Below are 27,175 nucleotides of genomic sequence, written 5' to 3' on the forward strand. Positions count from 1 at the left end.
CAGCGTGACTAGTTTTTTTGTTTTTTTATACAGCTAGGTCGGCAAACAAGCGTACGGCTCACCTGATGATAAGCGATTACCATTAGACGCCTGCAACACTAAAAGCATCGCAAGCACGTTGTCGACCCCACTGTAAATCCCAAACAGGAGCTCTGGTCACCTTACCCACCAACAGGAACACAACACTGCTTGAAAGCAGTATTATTAAGCTGTGAACTTCTGTAAGGTTGAGGTACTTTCCCAGTCGGACTGCCCAAACTTTGAGCAAATTATTTTTATGTACTTCTAGGTTCAGCCGAGGTAGGAGATAGCAGGAATTACCCTGCTCAAAATCTGGAAAGTAAGTCGTGTCATGTTTCTGTGATGAGGAAGGTAGCCAGAGCTTTTGAGAATCTGTACCATCAGATGGACGGTAGGTTCGTGTACCATAGTTGTAAATGTAAAATCACGTAAATATTTATCACTTCAGCCTATCGCAGTCCACTGTTAGAAATAGGCTACCATAAGTTTGCGCCAAAAATGGCGTGAACTCATGTGTGTTGCCCATAATCATCACGCTGGGCAGGCGAGTTGGTGACCGTAGGGCTGGCTTTGTCACACCGAAGATGCTGACGTAATGTTAGCGCAGATTAAAATAATATCAACTTACCATACAACTTCAGTAAGTGATGACGGGTTGCTCTCGTATTCACTCTTGAGAAGGATCTTCTGACCCTCAACCACTGTGACGTTTGGTGGACCGACGTGAACGATTGGTGGGTCTGGAAATGAAATTTTTGGGTAATGCTTTTAAAGTGCACTTATTTTTTCACAATACTTAAAGTTATATTATAAAGAGTAAGTTTGAATGCACTAATATCAAGAACCACTAGTTCCAATTGAAAAAATATTTTTTCAATTGGAATGGTTGGATAGTCCAAATACCGAGAAAGGCTATCGCCGCTCTGCTATGTAATATTTTTTTATATTTTCCTTCGCTTCAGCCTGTAATATACCACTACTGGGCATAGGCCTCTTTCCCCATGTAGGAGAAGGATCAGAGCTTAATCCACCACGCTGCTCCAATACGGGTTGGCATAATTGTTATTTCTTTTGTGTTACATTATTGGAACATATTAACGTAGTGCATAATATATGTAAATCTGCAGAATATTTCAAAATAGCTAATTTAAGACCAGGGGGGAGTCTTTTGTGAACCTTATGTTTTAACTACTGCTTCTATTTTTTGTGTACATTCATTCAAATCGTTTCATACAAATACAGATAATATCATAAAATATACTTACACCAGATCTCCAGTTCAAGTGTGGCGTGTATGGGGTGATCCTTCGTCTCCAGCATGACGTCGTTCACCGCCTTGCAGATAAATTTTCTTCCATTTTCGTAACGCGTCGCTTCAAATGTTAGATTCGATTGCGTTTCGAAAGTCGTGTCGCTCTGAAATATTTTAAGATTTAAGAAAATATTACCTCTCTTACAAAATATTTTATAAATTTTTGTCCAGCCAGTATTTTCTCTAATTTTACTAAGATATGCATAATGTTCTATGATGTTGTGAATTAAATTATTTTGAGGGAATCTGCTTGAAAGGAATTGTAAGAGAAGAAAAGTGTTTTCTTAGTACCGTTTTAAAAAATATATTTTTTTACACAATAAACACACGGTCGTCTGTTCCTAAAGTCAGCAACTTAATGCTTGTGTGGTAACAGCCGACTGGTATATAGCTACATTATTTTTTCGATAAACATACAATCAAATTTCACACATTTCAAATTAATACTTCTATAAATATATAAATAAATATTTATATTACACCCAGACTCGGGGTGGGAATCGAACTCACAACCCTCGGAGCAGAAAGCAGGGTCACTACAAACTGCGCCAACGGGCTAGTCAATATATTGATTAAAGTTATTGTGAAGCTACCACAGATTTGAAATGGAAATCCTGCTGGAAGGTATCAGCTAAAAACTCGACGTACTCTTTATACGTCAATGGATTTAACGGTTCAGTATAAATCGCACTGTGTGGCTACGGTACTAAAGAATATAGCCACCCCCTCTGTTCCCGTGGGTATCGTAAGAGGCGACTAAGGGATAACACAGTTCCACTACCACCTTGGAACTTAAAGAGCCGACCGGTGGCGGGATAGCCACCCAACTGCTGGCTTTGAAATACACAGGCCGAAGACTGGCAGCAGCGTCTTCGGTGCGACAAAACCAACCCTGCGGTCACCAACCCGCCTGCCCAGCGTGGTGACTATGGGCAAACACATGAGTTCACGTTATTTTTGGCGTAAACTTGTGGAGGCCTATGTCCAGCAGTGGACTGTATAGGCTGTAGTGTTGATGACGAATGGTATAAATCGCAAAAATATCCGAAGAACGAAAGATGTTTGTCACTCATTCACATTGAAATAACAACATATCCCAAAAACCCAAAACTCCAACGGGACCTCATAAAAGACCATACGATTGTATAACAAAATTACGAATATTTCAAGCGAAAATAATAATCCACAAAGAGCAAAGTGTTCCTTTTAAATGTTTCTGACGTACATCAGTAACGAAAATAACCGTTTCAAAGTTACTATTTAATGGGTCTACAGTTTACGAAGTTGTTGTTATTAAAATTGTTAATTGCTCCCCCTTGAGGCTCTTAACAATTTCGAACTGTCAGTCTGTCTTCGCTGAGTTGTTGCGGATATAGAAATTGTGGACATGACAGATCTAAGAGGACTCTTTGATGGAATTTTCATTTGAACCTAATATTTGGTTTGATAAACGGGTAACTATATGTAGTTTATTGTAATATTAGTGCTGAAGTTAATAAGCTTCAGTCATATTTATCCGAGATCTTAAGTTTAGGATGTCTTTGTTGTTTTGATTACTAAGTAGGCCTTGATATTTCAAGTAACAGAGGTGTCATAAATTAATAATAAAGTGGGTATGGCCAGTGACGCAATGTGATGTGCTGATGTGCTAGGCGTTGCGAGTTTGTCTATAGACACAATTACCGTGAATTCGAGGTTTGTGTTTGTGATTTGTGTTTCTGGTCGACACAGGGCTTAAATCCTACTGGAAGCCATTAACTTTGAAGGTTATTTTTGTTAAAATCTTTGATATGAATGATTAACTGAGGTAGGGCACAGCAGGAATTTCCTGCTCAAAATATGGAGCAGCCCGACTGGGGTAGTACCTCGACCTTACAGAAGATCACAGCTAAATAATACTGTTTTTAAGTAGTATTGTGTTCCTGTTGGTGAGTAAGGTGACCAGAGCTCCTGGGGGGGTTGGGGATTGGGTCGGCAACGCGCTTGCGATGCTTCTGGTGTTGCAGGCGTCTATAAGCTACGGTAATCTCTTACCATCAGGTGAGCCGTACGCTTGTTTGCCGACCTAGTGACATAAAAAAAAATATCATTTGGTGAGAGGCGATAATACCTTTTTATTTTTGGCCAATCTCTTCCAGTGAACGTTATGAACGTTTATGCGTAAGTATTTTCATTTTAAATAAGAATTAATACATTATGCATATATTTAAAGATCTGATGGAGTTACGTCGTCTCTGTTTACAATAAATTAAGTTCTTGTTCGCTTCATTGAACTAAAGTTACACTGGGAAACGTTTTTGAAATTCCTTAAGAAATTGTTTTTTAATTTTGAGATATTAAAGCCTTAGACGTTCACGTAGATGTTTTAGATTTTAGAGATTCCTTGAGAGGCGTGGTATGAAAAATATGGGGTCACGGCTTTCTATATGTACTCGTGACAACAATTGACGCTGAAAACCGATGTTTTTTTAAAGAATCTAATATATAAAATTCACGTGTCGCGGTTTTTGTAGTTAAACTCCTCCGAAACGGCTTGACCGATTCTCATGAAATTTTGTGTGCATATTGAGTAGGTCTGAGAATCGAACAACATCTTTTTTTCATTCCCTTAAATGTTAAAGGTAGTCCAACCCTAATTTTTTTTTTTTAATTTTTAGATAAATTATTTATTTTTTATATTTTTTTATATTACAACATTAAAAAATACATAAAACCCTACATTTTCAATCCTCTACGATCAACCCCTATTTTTAAATAGCGTTTAGCAGCAAGACAATGTTTCCCGAGTCAGCTAGTAATTTAAGCTAAGGTTTAACATGTTTGCCTCCTTTTTTAGCCTCACAATTATGCCACATAAATTACTATAATTATATAATTTTATAGATAATTGCTTGCTCCACCGGCATCCACAACTAAAAATATTATAAAGGCTTTTGTTTTTGAAAATTAATTATTAAAATTATACATGTATACAATGTGACACAACGTCAGCATGATTGACGGTCAGTACGTTTTTGTTCAAATTCAAATCAGCTCACACATATTTGGGGATGGTGTATAAGGAACAGGGTGTTCAGTTCCTCGTCCGTCGTTGAAAAGGGAGGATCCTCCGACCAGACGGATGTTGTGTCTGGCGGGCTAACGCCCCAACGGTTGTTGTCGGGTTCTTGTATATATACTCAATCACTCTGATAACTTTGATAGCGCGATGTAGGATACGTCAGTTTTCTCTGGTTTGTATTTCGCGAGATAGATGTCACTACATATAAATACTTTTTTGTTATTTTGTAAAGTGATAATTATTATACTTATTTAGTGCGAATTATTCGCACGGGCATAGCTAGTTTTGTAGTATTTTGCCTATTCTTCAATGTGTATCGGTGATAACCTCTTATTAATCGTAACTAATTTACAAAACACTAAGATAATTAGAAAATTACTATTCAAAAGTAAAATAGCAACAGCTCTGGTGTAGTGGTTCGTGTAGGCGCCTAAAACACCGACGGTTTGTGGGTTCGATTCCCCGTCGGAACGAATATTTGTATTTGTACAAATATATCTTTCCGGTTTTGGATGTCTGCCCATGTGAATTTTCCTACCGTGCCTCGGAGAGCACGTTAAGCTGTCGGTCCCGGTTGTTATTATAAATTTCTGATAGCGATCGTTATCCGCAGTAGGGAATATATCTAACCCGCAGCGGAGCAGCGTGGTGGATTAAGCTTTAAGGAAGGAAGCTTACGCCCAGCAGTGGGATGTGACAGGCCGAATCGATTCAAATGTATATTTAAAACTACTCAAATAAATAAGTTTTTGATTTTAAAAAACTTCGGACTAGTAATCCTACTTAGTAAAGCTACTAGTATACTAACAAGAAAAAATCCTCTTACGTAACAGACAATTTCGTTACACTGAGGTACACTCAAAAGCTCATGCGAGTGTTATTTACTTTGACATTTGATGCTTGGAATACTCAGAATGTTTTTGGTTTTCTCTGTAATTTATCAACGGTTTATGTAACACCTAAAACTGAAGTATGTGAAGTATGGTAAATTTTCTTGGTAGATATTAACGCAAATTAGAGAATAGATATATTATCATCATTCATCATCATCATTACAGCCTATACAGTCTACTGATGGACATAGGCCTCCACAAGTTTACGCCAAAAATAACGTGAACTCATGTGTTTTGCCCATAATCACCACGCTGGGCAGGCGGGTTGGTGACCGCAGGGCTGGCTTTGTCGCACCGAAGACGCTGCTGCCCGTCTTCGACTTGTGTATTTCAAAGTCAGCAGTTGGATGGTTATCCCGCCACCGGTCGGCTTTTTAAGTTCCAACGTGGTAGCGGAACTGTGTTATTCCTTAGTCGCCTCTTACGACACCCACGGGAAGAGAGAGGGTGGCTATATTCTTTAGTACCGTAGCCACACAGTACCTACACATTATATATTATATGTATTTATAATCCAGAAAACATTTAAATTTTAGCACTCACCGATTCGTACTCCTTTTGCTGCTCGGAGGAACATGAAACAAAAGAAAAACGTCATATGAATATTATGTACCTATATATATATGTTTAATAACATCGCCTGTAAAACAATCAATATTAATACATAATTATAATAATAATAAAAACATATGATTTATATACTTTATTGCACTTAAAAAAGAATATACAGAAAATTATACGTATACTCGTAGTTGATGGCAAAGGTAAGGGCTAGGGTAAGCAAGGGCTTATCCTTAGAAGAGATCTCTTCCAGTCAACCAATGGTCATGAGAGAGTGTCATATAGCGGGCGGGGGTGGGGGGACACAGTGCCAGAAATAACGACGTAAAGAAAATAGTTACATAACTGTAATATATTACAAACTTACTAGTATAAATACATACAATTACATATACACAATACATATTACAAAGCTGAGAAGCTTCTTTGCTTTTCCTTCTCAGGAATCTCAGGAACTACTTGTTCGAATTGACAAATTATATTGTATTGGATAGCTCAGTTACCGAGGTAAGCTTTGGGATAACTCTTAGTACAAAAATCGTATAATAACAACCAGAAAATACTCTATACAAGAATCTACAAATAAAATAACAGCAGTATGTGTTAAGTCTCACGAAATGAAGAACTAATGTCAAGTAAGATGAAACGTGAGCACTTGGAGCTGATCTCTTCGAATTGGATTAATTATCTCTTAAGGCATAATTACTAAATCCACCTCCGTTCTGATTAGTGACACAATGGTGACGATTCTCATAATATTCTTAGGATTTCAATTAACGGTAAGCACATTCACTCGTCGAGATAAATGTTTGAGAGCATACGTAGAGATGGCAAGGTAATTTGTATATTGGGACGAAATTTGTCTTGATATTAATCTATGATATGTATATTTTTCAATACCCAATGATAATTTTTTTCTGGTCTTTTCCGTAAATGTGGAAACAGTTCTCTGGCTCTTTTGCTTTTAGCTGTGCTTTTTGCTCCAGGGTTTGTAGTTTTCATCTCAATCACTGGAATTATCATTCTTAATTTTCTGTTTTTTTGTCTACTACCACCATTTATTAATTTTGGAATTTTTTGAAATTTTTTGATTTTACTTTTACTTTATTCATTTTTTACTTATTGATTTTTTATATTAATTTTGTTTTGTTTTATTTTAAAATTTGTTTTGTTGTACTAATATGGACTTAAAATTTAGTCTGAAATAAAGTATTATTATTATTATATTTATTAAATTCCTACATTATTATTAATGTTACTTGATTTTTTTTATTTCTTGTTTGGTGTACAATAAAGTGTAAATAAATAAATAAGTCCGCCAATCCGCATTGGAGCAATGTGGTGGATTAAGCTCTGATCCTTTCTCCTACATGGGGAAAGAGGCCTATGCCCAGTAGTGGGATATTACAGGCTGAAGCGTATAAATAAATAAGTTGCCTACCTTAAAATATATGACCTTGTGTGTGCTTTTAACATATTGTTTTAATTACGTTCGTTATATTTTATAAAGTTTCGATTACTTTCGAATATTCTATCAAATATCGAAACGATACGGCTTAGTCATCGTTCCAAATTCGGTGTACAAGAGACCTTACAACAAAAACAGCCGTTTCGGAAGTCAACACAAATTTCCTGTTTCAAGGAATCCCGGATAGCGGCGAGTTCACTTAACACTAAAACTTAATTACAGGAGAATGAATTTGCGTGAGATATTCGAAATTAATTATGAATCACGAGTTATAATTACTGAAAGCGCGGTACAGCGTTAGTTGGTGTACATATTTTCAGAGCTAATTATATTTTAGTATGTAATTAACTTGATAATGTGTGAAGTGTTGCGTTTAAATTTGTTGTATTAATATTAGTCTTATAGTTACCTATTTGTTTAATACCGGAACAGTACAGAGATGGTGATACCGTTTTCTGAATTAATTATTCGCTTCAGCCTGTAATATCCCACTACTGGGCATAGGCCTCTTTCCCCATGTAGGTGAGGATCAGAGCTTAATCCACCACGCTGCTCCAAGTCGGGTCGGCGGATATATTCCCTACTATGAGTAACGATCGCTATCAGGTGTACATGATAATAACGGGACCTACGGCTTAAAGTGCTCTCAGAGGCACTGTGGGGAGACCCACAAGGACTGCACAAACACCCAGACCACGGCAAACACCTGTATGGCTAATACAAATGTTTGTCATGTGCGGGGATCGAACCCGCAACCGCCAGCGCAACAGGTACAATCTATGACTGTGACCGCTGCGCCAACGCGGCGTCTATCATTCATTAAATCATTTCATCATTCATCAAATTAATCATTCATTAATCATTAATTTCTGTTAATAATAAAAATAGCCTATAATCATCCTCGACAAATGGGCTATTTAATACAAAAAAAAAATTCCAATTGGAACCAATAGGTTCTAAGAGTAGCGCGTTTAAACAAACTTTTCATCTTTATAATATTAGTATAGATATTAGATACTGGTTAATTCTTGAAAATCAAAATCAAAATCAAAAATAGCTTTATTCAAATAGGCTCAAAGAGCACTTTCGAATCGTCATTTTACAAATTAAAACTTTATAAATAAATTACTATTTTTGTAAAAGTGAAGCTACCACCGATTCGGAATGTAGATTCTGCAGAGAAGAATCGGCAAGAAACTCCGCAGTTAGTCTTTTGAAAATAATATATAAACTGTGTTTTAGTACAAAATTAGAAACATGTTGAATGAAATACAGCGTCACTAAGTCCAGGCTTGCAGTACACCGCTCTTAAATAATAAAAAAATGTTCCAACAGCCTGAAAATATCACTTACAGAATATTGTATTGAGATATTTCAATGCTTTCAAGAAACTAATTGGTCGGAATTTCACTTTGGCCGAGTCTTTGTTACTTTTTCTTGTTATCTTGTTTAGTGAGGGGCAAGTGTCGATAGTTTTTTTATCGATGATATTATAATTTTTGTAGTTTATTCCTTAAGTAATGATAACTGAATGAATCCATACTATGAAAAATATGTGGAGAGTGAAATCGTTTGAAACAACTGACGCTAACGCTTTGCTACACTGACGCTCAGTGATGCTGAGAACCATTTATGAGTGACGTTTTGCAGCGCTTTTAGCTGTTTATGTAAGACTAACATCCCGCCCCGGATTCACACGGGTATTTAACAAAAATTTCAAAATAATAAATTTTCTATGCTTGTAGCCTATGTCACCTGCGGACATTGTAGCTTTCCACTAGTAAATTTTTCAAATCGGTTCTGTAGTTTTGGAGCCTATTCAATGTAAACAAACAATCATATCTTTCCTCTCTATAATAATTAGTGTAGATATAGGTGTAATAGTTATACCAACCTGTTTGTCATTTAATTAATAAGATGTAAGACAAATATTTTAACGTATATATTTCCTAATTTGTACAGTAATTTTGTTAACAAAAACAAAATATTTAAATTGTAACGATTAGGGAAAGATCAACGAATTTATATTAAAAGTGAACGTCGTGAACTTCGTGAACTAGGTACGTCGCTGCTCGGGCGCGCTATCCACTGCCCTTTCACACGGATGCCGGTGCTTTGGTTTATTCATTTTGTCAAGAGATGGCGCAATTCGTAACACAACCTTTACTACGATACGAATCGCAAGTGTGAATTTATGTTCTAACTTTAGAGTTTAATTAATTACAATTTGTTTAATTAAATAGAAAAATTTGAATATTTTAAATATCGTAGTAATCGTTCTTACGGAGTTATAAATAACAGTTCCGTGCTAGGTACAATTTTTTTTATTTTTTTTCAGTTGTTAATCTCGAATTAAATTAAAAAAAAATGTCAATGATAGTCAAAAAAATAAAAGAAGCAATCAAAAACATACCTTAATTCTCACTTGTATCATAGTTACATAGTTCCTCAAAGTACTGAATAATTTTCATTTAACCCATTTTTTTTAATGAGAGGAAAGCACTATTAGGGAAATTATGATTATCATGAAAAGAGAAACTAAGAATAAAAACTCTTTGGAAATATTTAAATATAACATTAAATCTAAAGCTTCCTTAGTATTCCTTCTCTTAGCGAAACTCTTGACTCTCAATTTCTTGATGTTCCAAAAAACTTAAATATCATCCATATTAATGCACAGAGTATTCCTGCTCACTATCCTGATATGTTGTCCTCTTTCCAAAATAATAATATTCATGCGATCTTGGTAAGTGAATCTTGGCTTAAGCCCTGCTTATCATCAGTTTCCTATTCCCTCCCAGGTTACGATTTAATCCGCAACGACCGTGTTGGGCGACCTGGAGGTGGCGTTGCCATCTACCTTCGCTCTCACATCTCCTTCAAAATCGTTAGCCAATCTACTTCCCACGATGGTATGGCCCAGATCACCTATTCTTAGAAATCCACCTGTCTAGTACAAAGCTCCTTCTGGGTGTTTATTATTACCCACCACCCGCTGTTGACTATTTTGCGTCCCTTGAAAATCTCTTAGAAGTACTTACACCACAGTATAGTCACACGGTAGTGATGGGTGATTTTAACACCTGCCTCCTTAAGCGAGACTACAGAGCTTCACGCCTACGCTCTCTTGTAAGCTCTGTAAGCATGCACATCCTTCCCTTGAACGCCACCCACACCCTACCCACATGCTCTCCATCTCTCCTTGATTTGATATTTGTCTCCTCTCCAGACTTTGTTGTTAAGCATGGACAGTGCCCGGCCGATGCATTCTCTTACCACGATCTTATTTTCCTTTCATATAAAATCAGACCACCAAAGGCAAAGTCGAGAATTCTTCTGCAGCGCAGTTTTGGGGGTATGGAGTTGAACCGCCTACGTGAGGATGCTGCTATGATTGACTGGTCAGCGTTGTTTAGCTCTTCTGGAGTGGATGAAAAGGTTGATATCTTTAACTCCTACCTGATACGCCTATACGATGTGCATGCTCCTGTTCGACCCGTGCGTATTAGACATCTGCCTGCTCCCTGGCTTACAACGGAAATTAAGTCATTACAACTTCTAAAGAACAAAGCAAAAGTCAGATATAAGGCCGACCCGAGCCCGTCGAACAAGGAGAAGTATAGAATATCTCGGAATCGCTGCAACAAGGCATTTAGGGATGCACAACGACGCCATATCCATACTTCTGTTTTAGAGGAAGCAGACTCTGTGAAAATTTGGAAATTCCTCAAATCACTAGGAGTTGGCAAAATCAAACAAAATATAGCTTCAAACTCATTTAACCTTAACCAACTTAATAAATATTTCACATCCTCTGTCAATATAGACTCTATCACTAAATCAAACACTCTCAATCAACTTTCTGCTATTAGGACTCCTTTGCTGTCATCATCTTTTACTTTCTCTCAATTGTCTGTATGTGATGTCAGGAAAAGCATATTAGCCGTTAATTCAGATGCCGTAGGATCTGATTCTATTAGCCGTAATATGATCATCCCTATCTTAGATTCCCTCCTGCCTGTTATAACTCATATCTTAAACGAATCCTTGTGTACCAATACCTTTCCTACCTGCTGGAAAGACGCTCAAATTATTCCTTTACCCAAGAAACCTAATTCCATGGCCTTTTCTGATCTCCGTCCAATATCAATCCTTCCTTTTTTGTCCAAAGTCTTAGAGCGTCTTGTCCATCAGCAGCTTTCACTGTTCCTGAACTCAAATAATCTCCTAAATCCTTATCAGTCCGGCTTCCGTAAAGGTCATAGTATGGCTACGGCTCTGGTCAAAATCACTGATGACATTCGATTAGCTATGGACGGACAGAATCTCACGGTATTGAGCCTGCTAGACTTTAGCAATGCGTTTAATACTGTCGATTTTGATATTCTACTGGCTATCTTGTGTTCTCTTGGCATATCTCCATCGGCAATTGGCTGGTTTCATAGTTACTTGTGTGGACGGCGGCAGCGTCTGCGTGTCGAAAATTCATTTTCAGACTGGTTAAACGTAATTGCCGGCGTTCCACAAGGTGGCGTGTTGTCTCCTCTCCTTTTTTCGATCTTCATAAACTCTCTCGGTCCTCACATATCTTCTCCCTATCACCTGTATGCAGACGATCTCCAAATTTACTCTCATGCAAAATTAGTGGACTTACCGACCTCCATAATTGAGTTGAATAATGACTTGGACAAAATTCATAGTTGGAGTAAATCATACGGTCTAAACGTCAATCCTTCCAAGTGTCAAGTCATTATTATCGGTAGTTCAAAACTAGTGTCTCGAATTGACTGGTCACTTATACCACCCGTCATTTTCAATAACACCGTGATTAATTACAGCGATAAAGTAAAAAACCTCGGTATAATTTTTGACAGTCACCTCTCGTGGACACATCAACTGAGTGAGTTAAGTCGCAAATTATTTGCAGCTATCGGATCCCTCCGTCGGCTTCAATATTTTCTTCCTATACCTACCAAAATTGCGTTAGCACAGTCACTCCTACTACCAATTCTTGACTATGCTGATATTTGTTACCTAGATCTTAAAGAGGAGCAGTTAAATAAGTTTGAGCGCCTCCAGAATCTCTGCATACGGTTCATATTTGGTCTTCGCAAATATGACCATGTCTCCGATTTTCGTAATCAACTCAAGTGGCTCCCTATTCGCTTTCGCAGGAATACTCACATCCTTTCTTTACTATATTGTGTACTTTTCCATCCAGATACACCGCTTTATCTAAAAAATCGCTTTGAGTTTCTCTGTGACACTCATGAGCGTTCCCTCAGGTCATCTTCAACCTTAACACTCAAAACTCCTTCCCATACTACTTCCTTTTATTCAAACTCCTTTTCTGTTAAAGCTGTACAACTTTGGAACTCTCTTCCTCTCTCTATAAGAAAAGCTCAATCTCTTGCTTGTTTTAAAAAATATCTTAAGGCGCATTTTTTGTCACTAAATACCTCATAAATATCATTATCAGCTCCATATATATATATATAATGTAGTATTTTGTTTATGTAGTATATATGTATATATTTATTCGCATATATGTATGTGTATGTATACTTTGTGTATGTGTATGTGTATATGTATATTTACTTCTGTTAATATCATACTGCTTGTTAGCATTATGCCAATTCTTTATCAACTGTTTGTACACTTTCCCTACCGCTTCTCTTTTTCTTCGCTATGTCCTATGCCCAAAGGTTGTCTGGAAGAAATCGCTCTTAGCGATAAGACCGCCTTTGTACATCTTTCTTTTCATGTATCACTTTTGTTCTAATGTTTCTTTGTGGTGTGCAATAAAGAGTATTTATTATTTATTATTAAATCTAATTAAACTCTTCAAAATAATACGAACTCATCTGTAAGCGCACACCGCAATTAAACCCATAAGATTACATGCGTGGGTGTAACAAAAATCTTTACAATTTATAACGTTTAATAACTTTACCACACATATATTAAAAACACGAAAGTTATCATTTTCATTCTTAATTAGGATTCAGTAGTGTTAAAATACGACGGATTATTTCGGTAATACTACGTAAAGTGAAGAAGAAAATGTGGAAGGTTAGATAGTGTTTCACTCAGTCAACCCAGAAAGGCTTAAGCCTGGCTAGACGAGTTGAATTAAACTAAATGATGTATCATCCCACTGCTGGGCTTTGGTGTCTCTTACCATGTAAGAGATGTGTTGGAGCTTAATCCACCCCACTGCTTCACTGTGGGTTGGGGATATATTCCCTACTATAAGTGATCGCTATATAAATCTGTTATATGATAACAACGTGGACCGATAGCTTAACGTAACGATGTAGTAACCTAACAACTTGTCACTTATATCCTACTGATATTATAAACGCGAAAGATTGTATGTATGTATGTATGGATGTTTGTTCCTTTTTCACGCAAAAACTACCGAATGGATTTTAATGAAAGTTTACAATAATATAGCTTATACATTAGAATAACACATATGCAATAATTTTTAAAGATATTGTGTGAATTGTACAAAATATAACGATGACTGCCAAGTAAGTCGGAAAAAAAACTGCCATCTGCGAGCTATTCTGGCGTACGCTGCAAAAACTGTAGAGTTTACACGTAAATAATGTATGAGAAAAATGTTTATCTTAGTTAGTCCTACAAAAAAGTCCGCGAAAGCTATCTATCTTTTATGACTAAGCCATTATCGCAAAAACAGTGAGCCATAATTACAATAAAAATGATAATATATTATTTCTAATACACATTTGGTAGTAATAAATTGATTTTTATGTCGCTGAACCAATTTTGATGAATTTTGGCATAAAGATAGATATTGAGAAGATAATAAGCTACTCGAAGTGGTTACTAATCCTGCGCAGACGAAGTCGCGGGTACCAGCTAGTAAAATTATATTTCTAGGGTAGGAAAGTTCCGCGGGTAGATTTCGGTTCTTTTTACGTTGGAAGGCCCATTTGCTGAGTAAGGCTGTACGCTATTTTTTGAAATTAACACATGTGAAACCGCGGGATACACCTAGTATTTAATACGGGTAAACCAAAAAACTACTGGAATTATTAAGGAAATTCTTTCAACAGTAGCATGATATATTATAAAATATAACAATAGGCTATATTTAAAAATATTATTATAAATTAAAAATATTATTATAAATATAGCCTATAACAATAGGCTATATTTATAATAATATTTTTTTGATGAGATTATATTTATCGATATAAAAATGTCGCATCACTATGACTTAATCCGATTACTATAGGCTGCATTTCAAGGCATTTTCGAGTCTCGAATGTTGTCTGTTTTTATAGAACTGATGCTGTGTTTCAACGTTTCCTTTTAAATTTGTATATCTTTTCCGTCATTAAAGTCGTTCCCTATGTTCAATTGTAGTGTATTCTTTACGGTTAGTTCATTATTAAATTCTTATTTTTTTTTACAACTAGGTCGGCAAACAAGCGTACGGCTCACCTGATGGTAAGTGATTACCGTAGCCTATATACGTCTGCAACCCACCCCCCAAGAGCTCTAGTCACCTTACTCATCAAAGGAAAACAACACAGCTTGAAAGCATTTGGGCTGCTCCAGATTTTGAGCAGGATATTTCATACTGCGCCTTTTTTACGTGGGGAAAATCCACATGGACACCCCTCCAGCGCAGGGGCACCAGAGAGGCTATGTTAGACTTTTAATGACCAAAAACCACCACGTGTGAGCAGTCACCCGCCTGGGTGCTGCGAGATGGGGTCGCACTAGCATTCGCCACCTTTCCTACTATGCACGGTAGCTATACCGTTTCTAAGCTACATTATTTTTTATATACCTTAAGGGCGGCAACCAGCATACAGTCCACATGATGGTGAGCGATTAACGTAGCCTATACAGCCTGCAAAACCAAAAGCATCGCAAGCACGTTGCCGACCCTACCTTTTTACAATATTATGTAGCGTAGATGAGAATGTATAAATTAATCAACACTTTCTTAAGAAATTATAATTTTGAACAAAATATCTCAGAGGGATAATTAATTAATTCTGATATTAGTTTTATACGAAGAAATTAATTTTTAGCGCTTGTGATTAATGACCTGAGTTGTGATTTGATTCTACGAGTACACTTAGGTCTTTTTAGACCTGTAATATGAATAAGTCTACATTTTCATTAATTGATTGATATAGTGACTGTTGCGTTGGATTGTACCTGTTGCGCTGGCGGTTGCGGGTTCGATCCCCGCACATGACAAAAAATTTGTATTGGCCATACAGGTGTTTGCAGTGGTCTGGGTGTTTGTGCAGTCCTTGTGGGTCTTCCCACCGTGCCTCGGAGAGCACGTTAAGCCGTCGGTCCCGGTTGTTATCATGTACACCTGATAGCGATCGTTACTCGTAGTAGGGAATATATCCGCCAACCCGCATTGGAGCAGTGTGGTGGATTAAGCTCTGATCCTTCTCCTACATGGGGAAAGAGGCCTATGCCTAGTAGTGGGATATTACAGGCTGAAGCGGTTGATACAGCTAGTAATATCCCACCGCTGGGAAAAGGCCCGTGTCGCTTTATATGTTCTCTTATAAAATGACAACCGATTACAATCACATGGACTAGTAATACAACGTAGGTAGATGAAAAAATAGTCAAGAAATATGTATTATCTATACAAGTAAATTAAATTGGATTGTCTGTTTTTAATATTAAAATAACCACTTTTTACTAAATGCAAATGGTTGTACACGGTACATATACCAAAATAACATTTTTTACAATTTCTGTCTGTCTGTCTGTCTGTTTGTTCCGGCCAATCTCTGAAACGGCTAGACTAATTTTAACGAAACTTTCACTGGCAGATAGCTGATGTAGTAAGGAATAACTAAGGCTACTTTTATTTTAGGAATTTATTTATTTCGAATAAAACAAAAATCATCGAAAGCATTCCACCCAGTAAGAAATTGCGAAGACACACACAAAAAAGTCGAATTGAGAACCTCCTCGTTTTTTACAAGTCGGTTAAAAATGAGAATTCCTAAATTAAGTATTATCAAAAAATTTAATAAAAGTGTTCAGATTTTAAGAAAGATTTTAAGCATTTTATACCCTGGGTAATTTCGTCTACAGTAAGTTTAATGTATGAAATTTCCCTCATAGGGTAAAGTGGGGTAAATTAGCACACGTCGATCAGTTCATCTCGAAGAACGTCGGTGACAGAATGAAAAATTGCACCGACCTAATTTACCGCGTTCGAGTTATAAAGAATATTGATGTGGCATAATTTATTAGGTACAAGGATTCTTTTGAAAGTTTTTTTGTCTTTTAATTTATATTAATTACGAAAATAAAATCGACTTTTACTTTTAGTTATTAAGATTTTTACTAACATTATTCGATTTTTTGTTGTCCGATTAATATATATTTTTATTTTGTTTTTATTTGTATCGACAAGTAATGTCTATACACAATAGTAGTGAAATTAAAATTTCAAGCGTTTGGACAATTCTTGTACGAAGATCGTTTAAAAAAAAAGAAACAATATTTTATCCGCGATGTATACAACGTACGTAGGCGAAAAAATAAATAATAAATAGATAAATATCTATAGCATACAACAGATTCCTAAGATCCGACCAAAAGAGTTTTTTTTCGATAAACTTACTTATAAATAATACATATATATATAAAAACTATATACATAAAATGTGTTTGTCTGTATGTCCTTTATAGAATCGTAAACTATGCATTTGATCATGTGTCAAAGTGTTGTGCATGAGACCACAAAGGTTTCTGAGTTGGTACGACCAAAAAAAGCATAGTAACGCGCGCAGGGTACAGCTAATATATACATATATATATATATATATATATATATATTAATATACATATATTTATTAAGCCCAGATGAGGGTGGGAGTCGAACTCATAACCCTAGGAGTAGAAAGCATAGTCATTGCACACTGTGCCATCAGGCCAGTCAAAGTGTATGTGAAAAAAAAAAGATTGTACGATACAATATTTTTTCAAAATTTGATATGTTACAGATTCTAAGTCATTAAGTCAAAACTATTTTTGTGCTATATTAATTTTATTTTAAGACCCTTTGTATTGTCTGTATATTGATTTTTGATTCAGCTTGCAACGAAGAAGTTGGAGCTTAGTTCACCACGTTGTCCCACTGCGTGTTGGCGGATATATTCCTACTATGAGTAAGTATCGCTATCGGTTATATTTAACAACCCACATTATTTGTGTATCCCGAACAAATATATATTTATTTATAACTTATCTAGCGTCTAATATATCGCTTCCAGTAATCTAAATAATGGGGTAGAAGATTCAATTTCCTGTACGGGGGGTGAGGGGGGCGTTAATTAAAGACAACCCACACGTCAGATTAATGTACTCATATTGAAAGGGGATATTTGGATAGTTTAAGATTATTTATATTAGCATTTTCGTCTTACCAATTGTAGTGACTTACGAATTTAATAGACGGAATTTTGCTAAATTCTTTTGTATATAGGTACGATTTTTTTGGGTTTTATTTGTGTTTTTTTTTATGTCACTAGGTCGACAAACAAGCGTACGGCTCACCTGATGGTAAGCGATTACCATAGCTTATAGACACCTGCAACATCAGAAGCATCGCAAGCGCGTTGCCGACCCAATCCCCAATCCCCCAGTAGCTCTGGTTACCTTACTCACCAACAGGAACACAATACTGCTTGAAAACAGTATTATTTTGCTGTGATCTTCTGTAAGGTCGAGGTACTACCCCAGTCGGGCTGCTCGATATTTTGAGCAGGAAATTCCTGCTGTGCCCTACCTGAGTAAAATTTTATTTTTTTATTGTATATATTTATACCAATTTCGTTTATTCTCTTTAGGGTTTCTTATCTTCGTAAGCGAATAAATCGGTTACACAATGTGGCAATAGAAAAAATTTTACCTATTTTTTTACAAACATTTATTTAGATTTTTTTTTAAAATATAACTAGGTCGGCAAACAAGCGTAGGGCTCACCTGATGGTAAGTGATTACCGTAGCTCATAAACATCTGCAACACCAGAAACATCACAAGCGCGTTGCCGACTCTACCTCCAATTCCCCCCAGGAGCTCTAGTCACCATACTCACGAACAGGAACACAACACTGCTTGAAAGCAATATTATTTAGATTACAGTATTATTTCGGTCACCAACCCGCCTGCCCAGCGTGGTGACTATGGGCAAAACACATGAGTTCACGTTATTTTTGGCGTAAACTTGTGGAGGCCTATGTCCAGCAGACTGCGATTGGTTCAAGTGAGTGGGTAAGAAATTTTCAAATATATATTATTAACACGTACCACACAAGAAACATTTATTTTGTTTATAAATCATACAAACAATCACAACGAGCAGGATCGAAGTCGCGAAGGTACCAATACGTCATTGCTTTTTTAATCATCGGATTATGACCATTACGTCAGCAAATCGTCACAAGTAAATAAAAAATAGAATTTTTCTTGCATTTCAACTAAAAAAAATACGTATCATTTATTTAATGGTTGAAATAAGACAGTAATATTTGGATAACTGTAATAAAGTATGGTTCGCGGAAAGACTACAAGAAAAACTGGAATCGGGCAATTTTCTCGGATCTTACACAAAAAAGACCTTATATTTTTATCGCAATCGTTAAGGTATAAGAGGTAGCGATAAATTTATTTTTTACGCATAAGTTATACGAACGATAAATTTAAATTGTATATTGCGAGATATTATCGAATAGATGTCAGACTGTACATGTACATTAACTGACGTTCTCAAAAAGTTACTCTCAAGATGATTTTTACAATTGTGTTTGCTCGCAAACGAAAAAAAAAAAACAATTTCAATCACATCGACAAGTAAACACAACGTAGGTAGACGAAAAAGTAGTCAAGTAAATACGCAATACTAGATATAACTCGGAAAGTATATGTCAGAGCTCAATTACATTTAAATGGGACCACATGATACGATACACCTTTTGTTTAAAAAAATCATCGAAATCGGTTCAACTAGTCAAAAGTTCTGAGGTAACACACATTTAAAAAAATAGTTCAATTAAAACTCCTTTTTAAATTTAAATACAGCGTGGTGACTATGGGCAAAACACATGAGTTCACGTTATTTTTGGCGTAAGCTTGTGGAGGCCTACGTCCAGCAATGGACTGTATAGGCTGTAATGATGATGGTGATGATGAAAACCTCCTTCTTTTTTGGAAGTCGATTAAAAATCGACGCCATACAAAACAAAATTTCTACCTACAAAGGAAATTTTGAAAAGCTAGATTTGCACATACTTTAAAAATATATTCAAACATCGCAACAGCTTGTAACTTGCTCGGTGACATTAAGTCGCGCAGCTTGGAGTAAATGAGAGAATGAATAACGAGCCGCAGTTAGAGAGATGTCCACGATTAAAATAAGCACACACAAGTTTGTTAAGGGAAATGTTACGTTTCTCTGTAACGGAATACTGTAGGCACTGTTTGTTTTTTTTTTTATTGAGGTTAAACTTCTTGGGCTTGACTTGGGGAGTAAGTTGGTGAATGCGTGACGAGAGCGTTGCGGAAAGTGTGATCGGGCGAGGTGAATAAAGCAAGAGAGAGAGGGGTGCGAACTCACATTTTCTTTCTCTCTTTCTCTCATAGTAACGTTTCCTATATCTAAGACACAGTGCAGGCCTATTGTACAGGCCTATCAATTGATAAAGGAGTTTCATTTCAGTCGTGTGGTCTAAAGCTCACTCGTTTTTTTAACTGACTTTAAAAAAAGGAGGAGGTTTATATATATATATATGTATATATATATATATATATATATATATATATATATATTATATTATATTTTAATGTATGTTCGGGGATAACTTCGTCGTTTATGAACTGATTTTGATAATTCTTTTTTTGTTGGAAAGGAGATATCCCTGGTGATACCATGATAAGGAAACCAGGATCTGACGATGAGATCCTAAAGAAATCGAGGGAAACTCTCAAAAATCCGCATAACTTTTTACTGGGTGTACCGATTTTGATGATTTTTAATTTAATCCAAAGCCGATGTTTATCATGTCACATTGAAATTTCATCGAGATCTGATTACAACTTTTGGAGTGATCTTTGATAATGCGTATTTACTTGACTATTTTTTCGTCTACCTACGTTGTATTACTTCTCGTTATAATTGAAGTCGGTTTTTCTTCGTTTGCCTGCAAACACAATTAATTTATTTTTATATTTTCCAACAATAAAATAACACTTAGAAAATAAATATTACTTAACCCAAAACAGTTATTGATATTACAGCATATATGCTTATATTTAGTAATTCGATTCGATAATAAGCCTTATGCCCAGCTGTGGGATATTACAGGCTGAATAGAGATCATGATATATTTGATAAAGGAGAAAAAAATTAAATAAAACACTTCTTTCGTACTTCACTTATTCCATCCCTTTAAGATAACGTTTGATAAAAGTATACTACGAACATAAAAAAATTGTTTTCAACTTGAGTTGACAGTGAAGGATGGCCGGTTCGGCTTTTAAGATATAATTTTAATTAAGTTGTTCGCACCTTAATTATGTGATAACTTATTCAACTTTGATTAAAACTTTAGGGACTTTTTAAAATTTAATTTGTATTTTAAAATATAGCCCATGTAAATAAAAAAATCTCCATAAATGCCGTAAAGCAACTTTGTGAATTTAGTTTTAAGCCTTCCAAGGAGGTTTTTTTTTAAGGAAAGAGGTTTTTGTCCAGTAGTGGGATATTACAGGCGTAATCGTGAAAACAAATAAATTACTTATTGATTTTAATGTTTTCTTATAAAATGACTTAAAGTTCGTTGTATTGGAAAGAAATATTTGTTAAATAATTTATAGAAAACTAAACCTATTGAGCAAACCGGCACAACTCACGGCTCCGTAAATGGGTTAGCCAACACAAAAATTACTTTTCAATTCGAACCAGCAGTTTTTGAGATTAGCGCAAAAAAAACGAAGCTCTTCAGCTTTATATTATTTGTATATATTAGGTTATTAGTTTGACAAAAAAATATGTGACAGAAAAACGCATTGACGGACATATTTATGTGTCAAACATCAAAAACACATACAACAAAACGTGCACAAATTGCCAGAATACAACAAACATAATAAAGCCTATACAAACATTCAGCAGGGATTGAACCCACGATTTCAAGATTAACTTTAAATTCCCGTGACAAAGACGCCATCTTGTAATTAAAAAAAAATTAAATAAAACGAAATTCTTCATTCTTTTAAAATTCATTATCACAGAATTACATAATTTAATCGCAGAATAAAGTATTAAAGTGCTTGATTAATTAATCAATTTAAATTAAATGACACGGTCCCGTGAGCAGCTATTCAGAAGGCCGGCGGGACCCAAATTTAATTATTTCAAATGCGTTTGTCTTTTACAGAAGTTTTAACATTTAAGACGTGATTTTTGCACACTTGCGTTTTAAGCGCGCGTTTTTTTTTTGACGCGTTTTATAATTTAAATTTGATTGTGTGTGTGTGAACATGTGATCCACCAACCAGTAGTGGAGCAGCATGGTGGATTAAGCTCGAATTTTTTTCTTACATGTAGAAAGGGGCCTATGCCTAGCTGTAGGATGTTACAAGCTGAATCGTGGTAGGGCACAGGAGAAAATTTCCTGTAGGGTAGTACCTCAACCGTACAGAAGACATAGCTAAATAACACTGTTTTCAACCAGTGTTGTGTTCCTGTTAGTGAGTAAAGTGACAAGGGCTCCTGGGGGAAACTAGGGTTGCAAGGGTTGCGTCTGCAACGCGCTTGCGATGCTTCTGGTATTGTAGACGTCTATAAGCTACGATAATCGCTTACTATCAGGTAAGCCGTACGCTTGTTTGCCGACCTAGTGATATAAAAAAAAAATACCCTGCTCAAAGTTTGGACAGTACGCTTGTTAATAGTTGGAGTTGTTTAATAAAAAAAAATAATAAATAATAAATAAATAAATAAATAATAAATAAATAAATAAATATCTACACAATACACACACGGTCGTCTGTTCCTAAAGTAAGCAACTTAATGCTTGTGTTATAGGTAACAGCCGACTGGTATATAGCTACATATATATTTTTTTTTTCGATAAACATACTTATAAATAATACATATATAAATATATAAATAAATATTTATATTACACCCAGACTCGGGGTGGGAATCGAACCCACAACCCTCGGAGCAGAAAGCAGGGTCACTACAAACTGCGCCAACGGGCTAGTCAAGTCAAATGAAATAAATAAAAAAACGCACGATTAAAATTTCAACGCCGATTCAACGGCAGTGCGTAAGTAAGCCACCTGCGTTAAAATGGTCGTCGATTTGTTCAAAACTTCAGCCCATTATTAATTAGTCACTCATTAAAGTTTAAATTGTTATTTTAATAGAACCCCGGTTGATTTTAAGCATTCCCTTCTTTTGTACAATTGTTTTAGTTTTAAACGCAAATTGGGAATTGATGAATATTTTATAGAATTAGACATTTTGTATGATGCGGCCTTACTTGTGTTTTTTAATCTTCGACTTTGAGTCATAATGTGTCGCTTTTTTACAACACTTTTTTTATTAGCTTGGGTTGTATGTATGTAATGGAATCTTTGAGCATCATTTTCTGAAGTTTGATTAATTTGAAACTTTGCACACGTATCAAGGACCGATGACAATGCCATGACATTCAATAACAGTTTCCCAATACCCTTATTAGGACCGCCAGGATTAATAAATTTTTTCGTGGATCCTCTGTAAGGAAGTAAAAGAGATAAAGCTAGCGCGCGATCATGCCTGTAGTTTCGGACTTATTCTTTCGCTCGAGCACTCGGCACAGGACAACGGAGGCAAATACATTTTCAGGGCTAGTTGCATTTTTACCTTGTTTATTCCTTACTAACTGTTTCCCGCCCGCTTCTCGTGGCGTAAGTTTGTGGCTTCGCTCCGCGCGGTACAGTTATTCTTTTATTGTTTATATTAATAATGGAAAACTATCACATGTCCGCAAATAATTAATTGAAAAATTGAACTAAAAATAAAAAATAATTTATAATAAGAAAATGACTAAAAAAAACCACGCTTTTATAGCTAATCGAAATAAAAATTAGAAAATAATTTTTAATTACAAAAAGTTTATATTACAGTAGTCGAAGATTGAACAATCAATCATAATTAATTACTTCAAAATAAAATTTATATTATTAAAAGAATAATTCAATTCAGAGTAAAAAGGGTGGGGTGCTAGATATATTAAACGTAACAATTATTCTACTTGCGTTGCTATCTATGTGTGAGGAGTTATAAAAACATAGTAAAAAAGTTATGAAAATATAGTAAAGTGCACCCCACGTTTTTTGTTAAGTATTTTTTTTTATTTAGCATTGTATTTTTTTAGTCATATTTTTTTATGTACGACATCTATTTCATAATCTTTTAATTTGCAACTTCTTGAAAAACCTAGTTTAAAAACATCGACATAGTTTAGCGCTAAACCTTACGTGTTATTGTGTTATAATAAATATTTTTAGCCAACATTTGACATTTTCATAAAAATATCAGTTCGGTTCAGGACTCACCTGAATATTTCGGTTCTCAGGAGTAAGTTTCTGCGTGCCGTTGAACCATTCGATGGTGGCTGCTGGTCGGGCGCCAGATACCTTGCACATTAGTGTCAGCAGCGTACCTTGCGTCGCGTGGTCCTTGATCCCGGATATGGCGATTTTGTTTGGTGGAACTGTGGAAGAAAATTATCATATTAGCATTTTTATCAGACTTTAAAAAGTTGTGATCAATTTGACGAGCAGATTGAAAATGTTGTGCTCAATTCGATTGTATTTTTTACACATGTTGCCTTATAACTTTTTACTAGGTGTAGCCATTTTGATGTTTTTTTTTAATTCGAAAACTAGTGTTGGCATTGTGGTTCTTTTTAATTTGAACGTGATCTGACAAGAAGTTGTTGAAATATCTCTATCTAGCTGTGTCCTGTGGTCTGGTCCACCCCCGTTAATTTCAAGAAAAACTTATTAAAATATTACTGTATAGCCCTTCCCCGGGAAATGGACTATCCAACATGAATAGATTTTTTTTAATTCGATTCAGTAATTCTTGAGTCTAGCAAACGCTAGCAAAGCTAACAAAAAAATATATTTCTTAAAGTTAAGTAAAACATTATAAAAACTGAGCTTTTCAGTATAACTATCTAAGCGTTAGATAACTCCATTATCAGTCAATATTTATTTTAATTTAACCACATTATTGAGCTGAAGGTTTTCCAGCGCATGCTCCCAACCCCGGTAGAAGCAATGGCCAAATTCACAGTGGCTTTAGCGGATACCGAGGCAAAGGTACCTTCTTCACCCTCTCGGACTCTTGGGGCTTAACTTTTTGTCACTTTACCAATAGTTAAAAAAATAAATACTTTCATTAGAACTTGGACCATAATAATTTATTGGTAATAAATACCTTATATGGAATACACAAGAAGAACTAAGAAGCGTTTATTAATACCGCTATCGATAGATAATCGAAAAACAATTGTATCATACCAACCAATATCATACGGTGTAAATATCAATTTGATCAATGAGTAGAATAATACTGCAGTCCACGTATGGTATATCAATTGCTAATAGTTTTTCAAGGCACAGCGGAATATAATGTGTCCAAAATAATTACTTGATTCACAGTTTATTTGTAACTGACTTAAAAAAAGAACGTTCACAATTAGGCACGGTTCATTGTGTGTGTTACCCTAGGAACTTTTGATTGGGTGGATCGATTTTGATGATTTTTTTTAAGGTGGTGAGTGTTATGTGGTCCCATTTAAATTTAATTGAGATGTGATAAGTTCTTTTTGAGTTATCACTAATTATGCGTATTTTTCATTTGACTATTTTCGTATACCATTAACTGAGGTAGGGCACAGCAGGAATATCCTGCTCAAAATCTGGAGCAGCCCGAGTGGGGTAGTACCTCGACCTTACAGAAGATCACAGCTAAATAATACTGATTTCAAGCAGTATTGTGTTCCTGTTGGTGAGTAAGGTGACCAAAGCTCCTAGGGATTGGGGATTGGGTCGGCAACGCGCTTGTGATGCCTTTGGTGTTGCTGGCATCTATAAGCTACGGTAATCTCTTACCATCAGGTGAGCCGTACGCTTGTTTGCCGACCTAGTGATACAAAAAAAAAAACCTCCGTGTATTATTGGTCGATGTAATTGAAGTCGGTTTTTTTACGAGCAAACATAATTATTATAAGTCAAGTAAATATATGAATAGTTTAAGAAACATAAAATCATAATATTATTTTGTTTATTCTTATTTAGCAGTTTTGATAGTCAATGATAAGATCAACGAGTCTTTGTAAATTAATTACATGAACATTTATAAAGTATGATGGTGATAAGGTTGAATGCGAATTTTCAATAAACATTTATAAGTTTGCAAATGTTTGCTTCTGGTCTACTTATACATCCTTGTAGGTCTCCCCACTATGTCTTGAAGAGCACGTATACCTATCTATTCTGAGTGATATTATAGGCCCTAAATAATGATTCTTACTAAGGTTAAGGAAATTATTCTCCGACAAACAGTAGAGCAACATGATGGATCCAACCCTTCTTATAAAGAGAGGTCTTAGCTCAACACACAGTCTCTTATACAGGCTGATACAGTATAGTTCATAAACATTTTATAATAAAAACATTCTGCCGCAAGACTCCGTAATATATCTGTATATCTGCAAAATAATATGTGCACATATCCTAGTTACATATTCTAAGTTGCTCCATATTCCAGTAACATCCAAAGTCAAAGCCAATCATATAGTAATTGACACGCCCAGACAATTATTTACGTTAGGTCTCTTCGAAGGACGCCTGGGGTCTAATACTTATAAAATAGGCATCGGTCCAAGTTATAAGATGTGAGAGTTTTTGATAATAATAATATCTAAAACTCTTTATTGTACATCAAGAGTGAGAAAAATTACAAAAATAAAAACAGGAGATAAGTAGAAAAGGCGGCCTTATCGCTAATGAGCGATCTTTTCCAGGCAATAATATAATAATTTAATGATCATTTAATATTTCACTGGAATAACTTGAAAATTCGTATGATTTTAATCGTTCGTTTTCGATTTATAATCGTTCATTTCTTTTTTTATTGGAACTTACTTTTATATTACTAACTTTAAACTAAAGTTTATAAACTTTTTAACTAAAGTTTATAAACTAATAATTTTATTCCATTCTCAATGTCATTGAAAAATGAGCTGCACAACAAATCGAAAAAAATATATACTAGAATATATAAAAGTCACAGAAATAAAAATTCAATTAAATAATTCTATTAATTCTACATGAATTACTAAAGAGCATATTTGCGACAATGTATGTAACATTAGTTGTTAAGTACAGCGACGCCCCTGACGTTAGCGCTTGAGCTTGTATTGTCGAGACTTGTATCCTCGTTTCGTTTTTGATGCCGTTTCTTCTTCTTTTATAATATACGTTATCAAATACAGTCCACTTAATTATTCATCCAGCACCGGGTAGCCAGTTTTACCTAACACAACGGACACAAGGCACTGGCCCCGAAAATAGCATTTTTTTTAATATTTAAAATTGTACGGTAGCCTATTATGACAGTAGTCAAGACACGCTTTTTATTTTTTTATTTTGGAGGATTGCCAATAGATGATACACAATTTTTTTATATAACTAGGTCGGCAAACAAGCGTACGGCTCATCTGATGGTAAGCGATTACCGTAGCTTATAGGCGCAGCACCAAAA

General features: G+C 35.4%; 1 protein-coding gene across 1 annotated transcript in view; it reads right to left on the reverse strand.

Moving 5' to 3' along the window:
* LOC123667622 overlaps positions 1-27,175 on the reverse strand; it is a 534,718-nt gene that overhangs the window by 22,782 nt on the left and 484,761 nt on the right. Inside the window, exons 6-9 of the mRNA XM_045601487.1 lie at positions 23,956-24,113; positions 5,831-5,848; positions 1,287-1,437; positions 650-761 (exon numbers count right to left, since the gene is read on the reverse strand). Of these exons, the coding sequence (XP_045457443.1) occupies positions 650-761; positions 1,287-1,437; positions 5,831-5,848; positions 23,956-24,113 (439 nt within the window). The remainder of the gene's footprint in view (positions 1-649; positions 762-1,286; positions 1,438-5,830; positions 5,849-23,955; positions 24,114-27,175) is intronic.

The sequence above is a fragment of the Melitaea cinxia genome, chromosome 28 (genome assembly GCF_905220565.1).
Source record: "Melitaea cinxia chromosome 28, ilMelCinx1.1, whole genome shotgun sequence".
Classification (NCBI taxonomy): Eukaryota; Metazoa; Arthropoda; class Insecta; order Lepidoptera; family Nymphalidae; genus Melitaea; species Melitaea cinxia.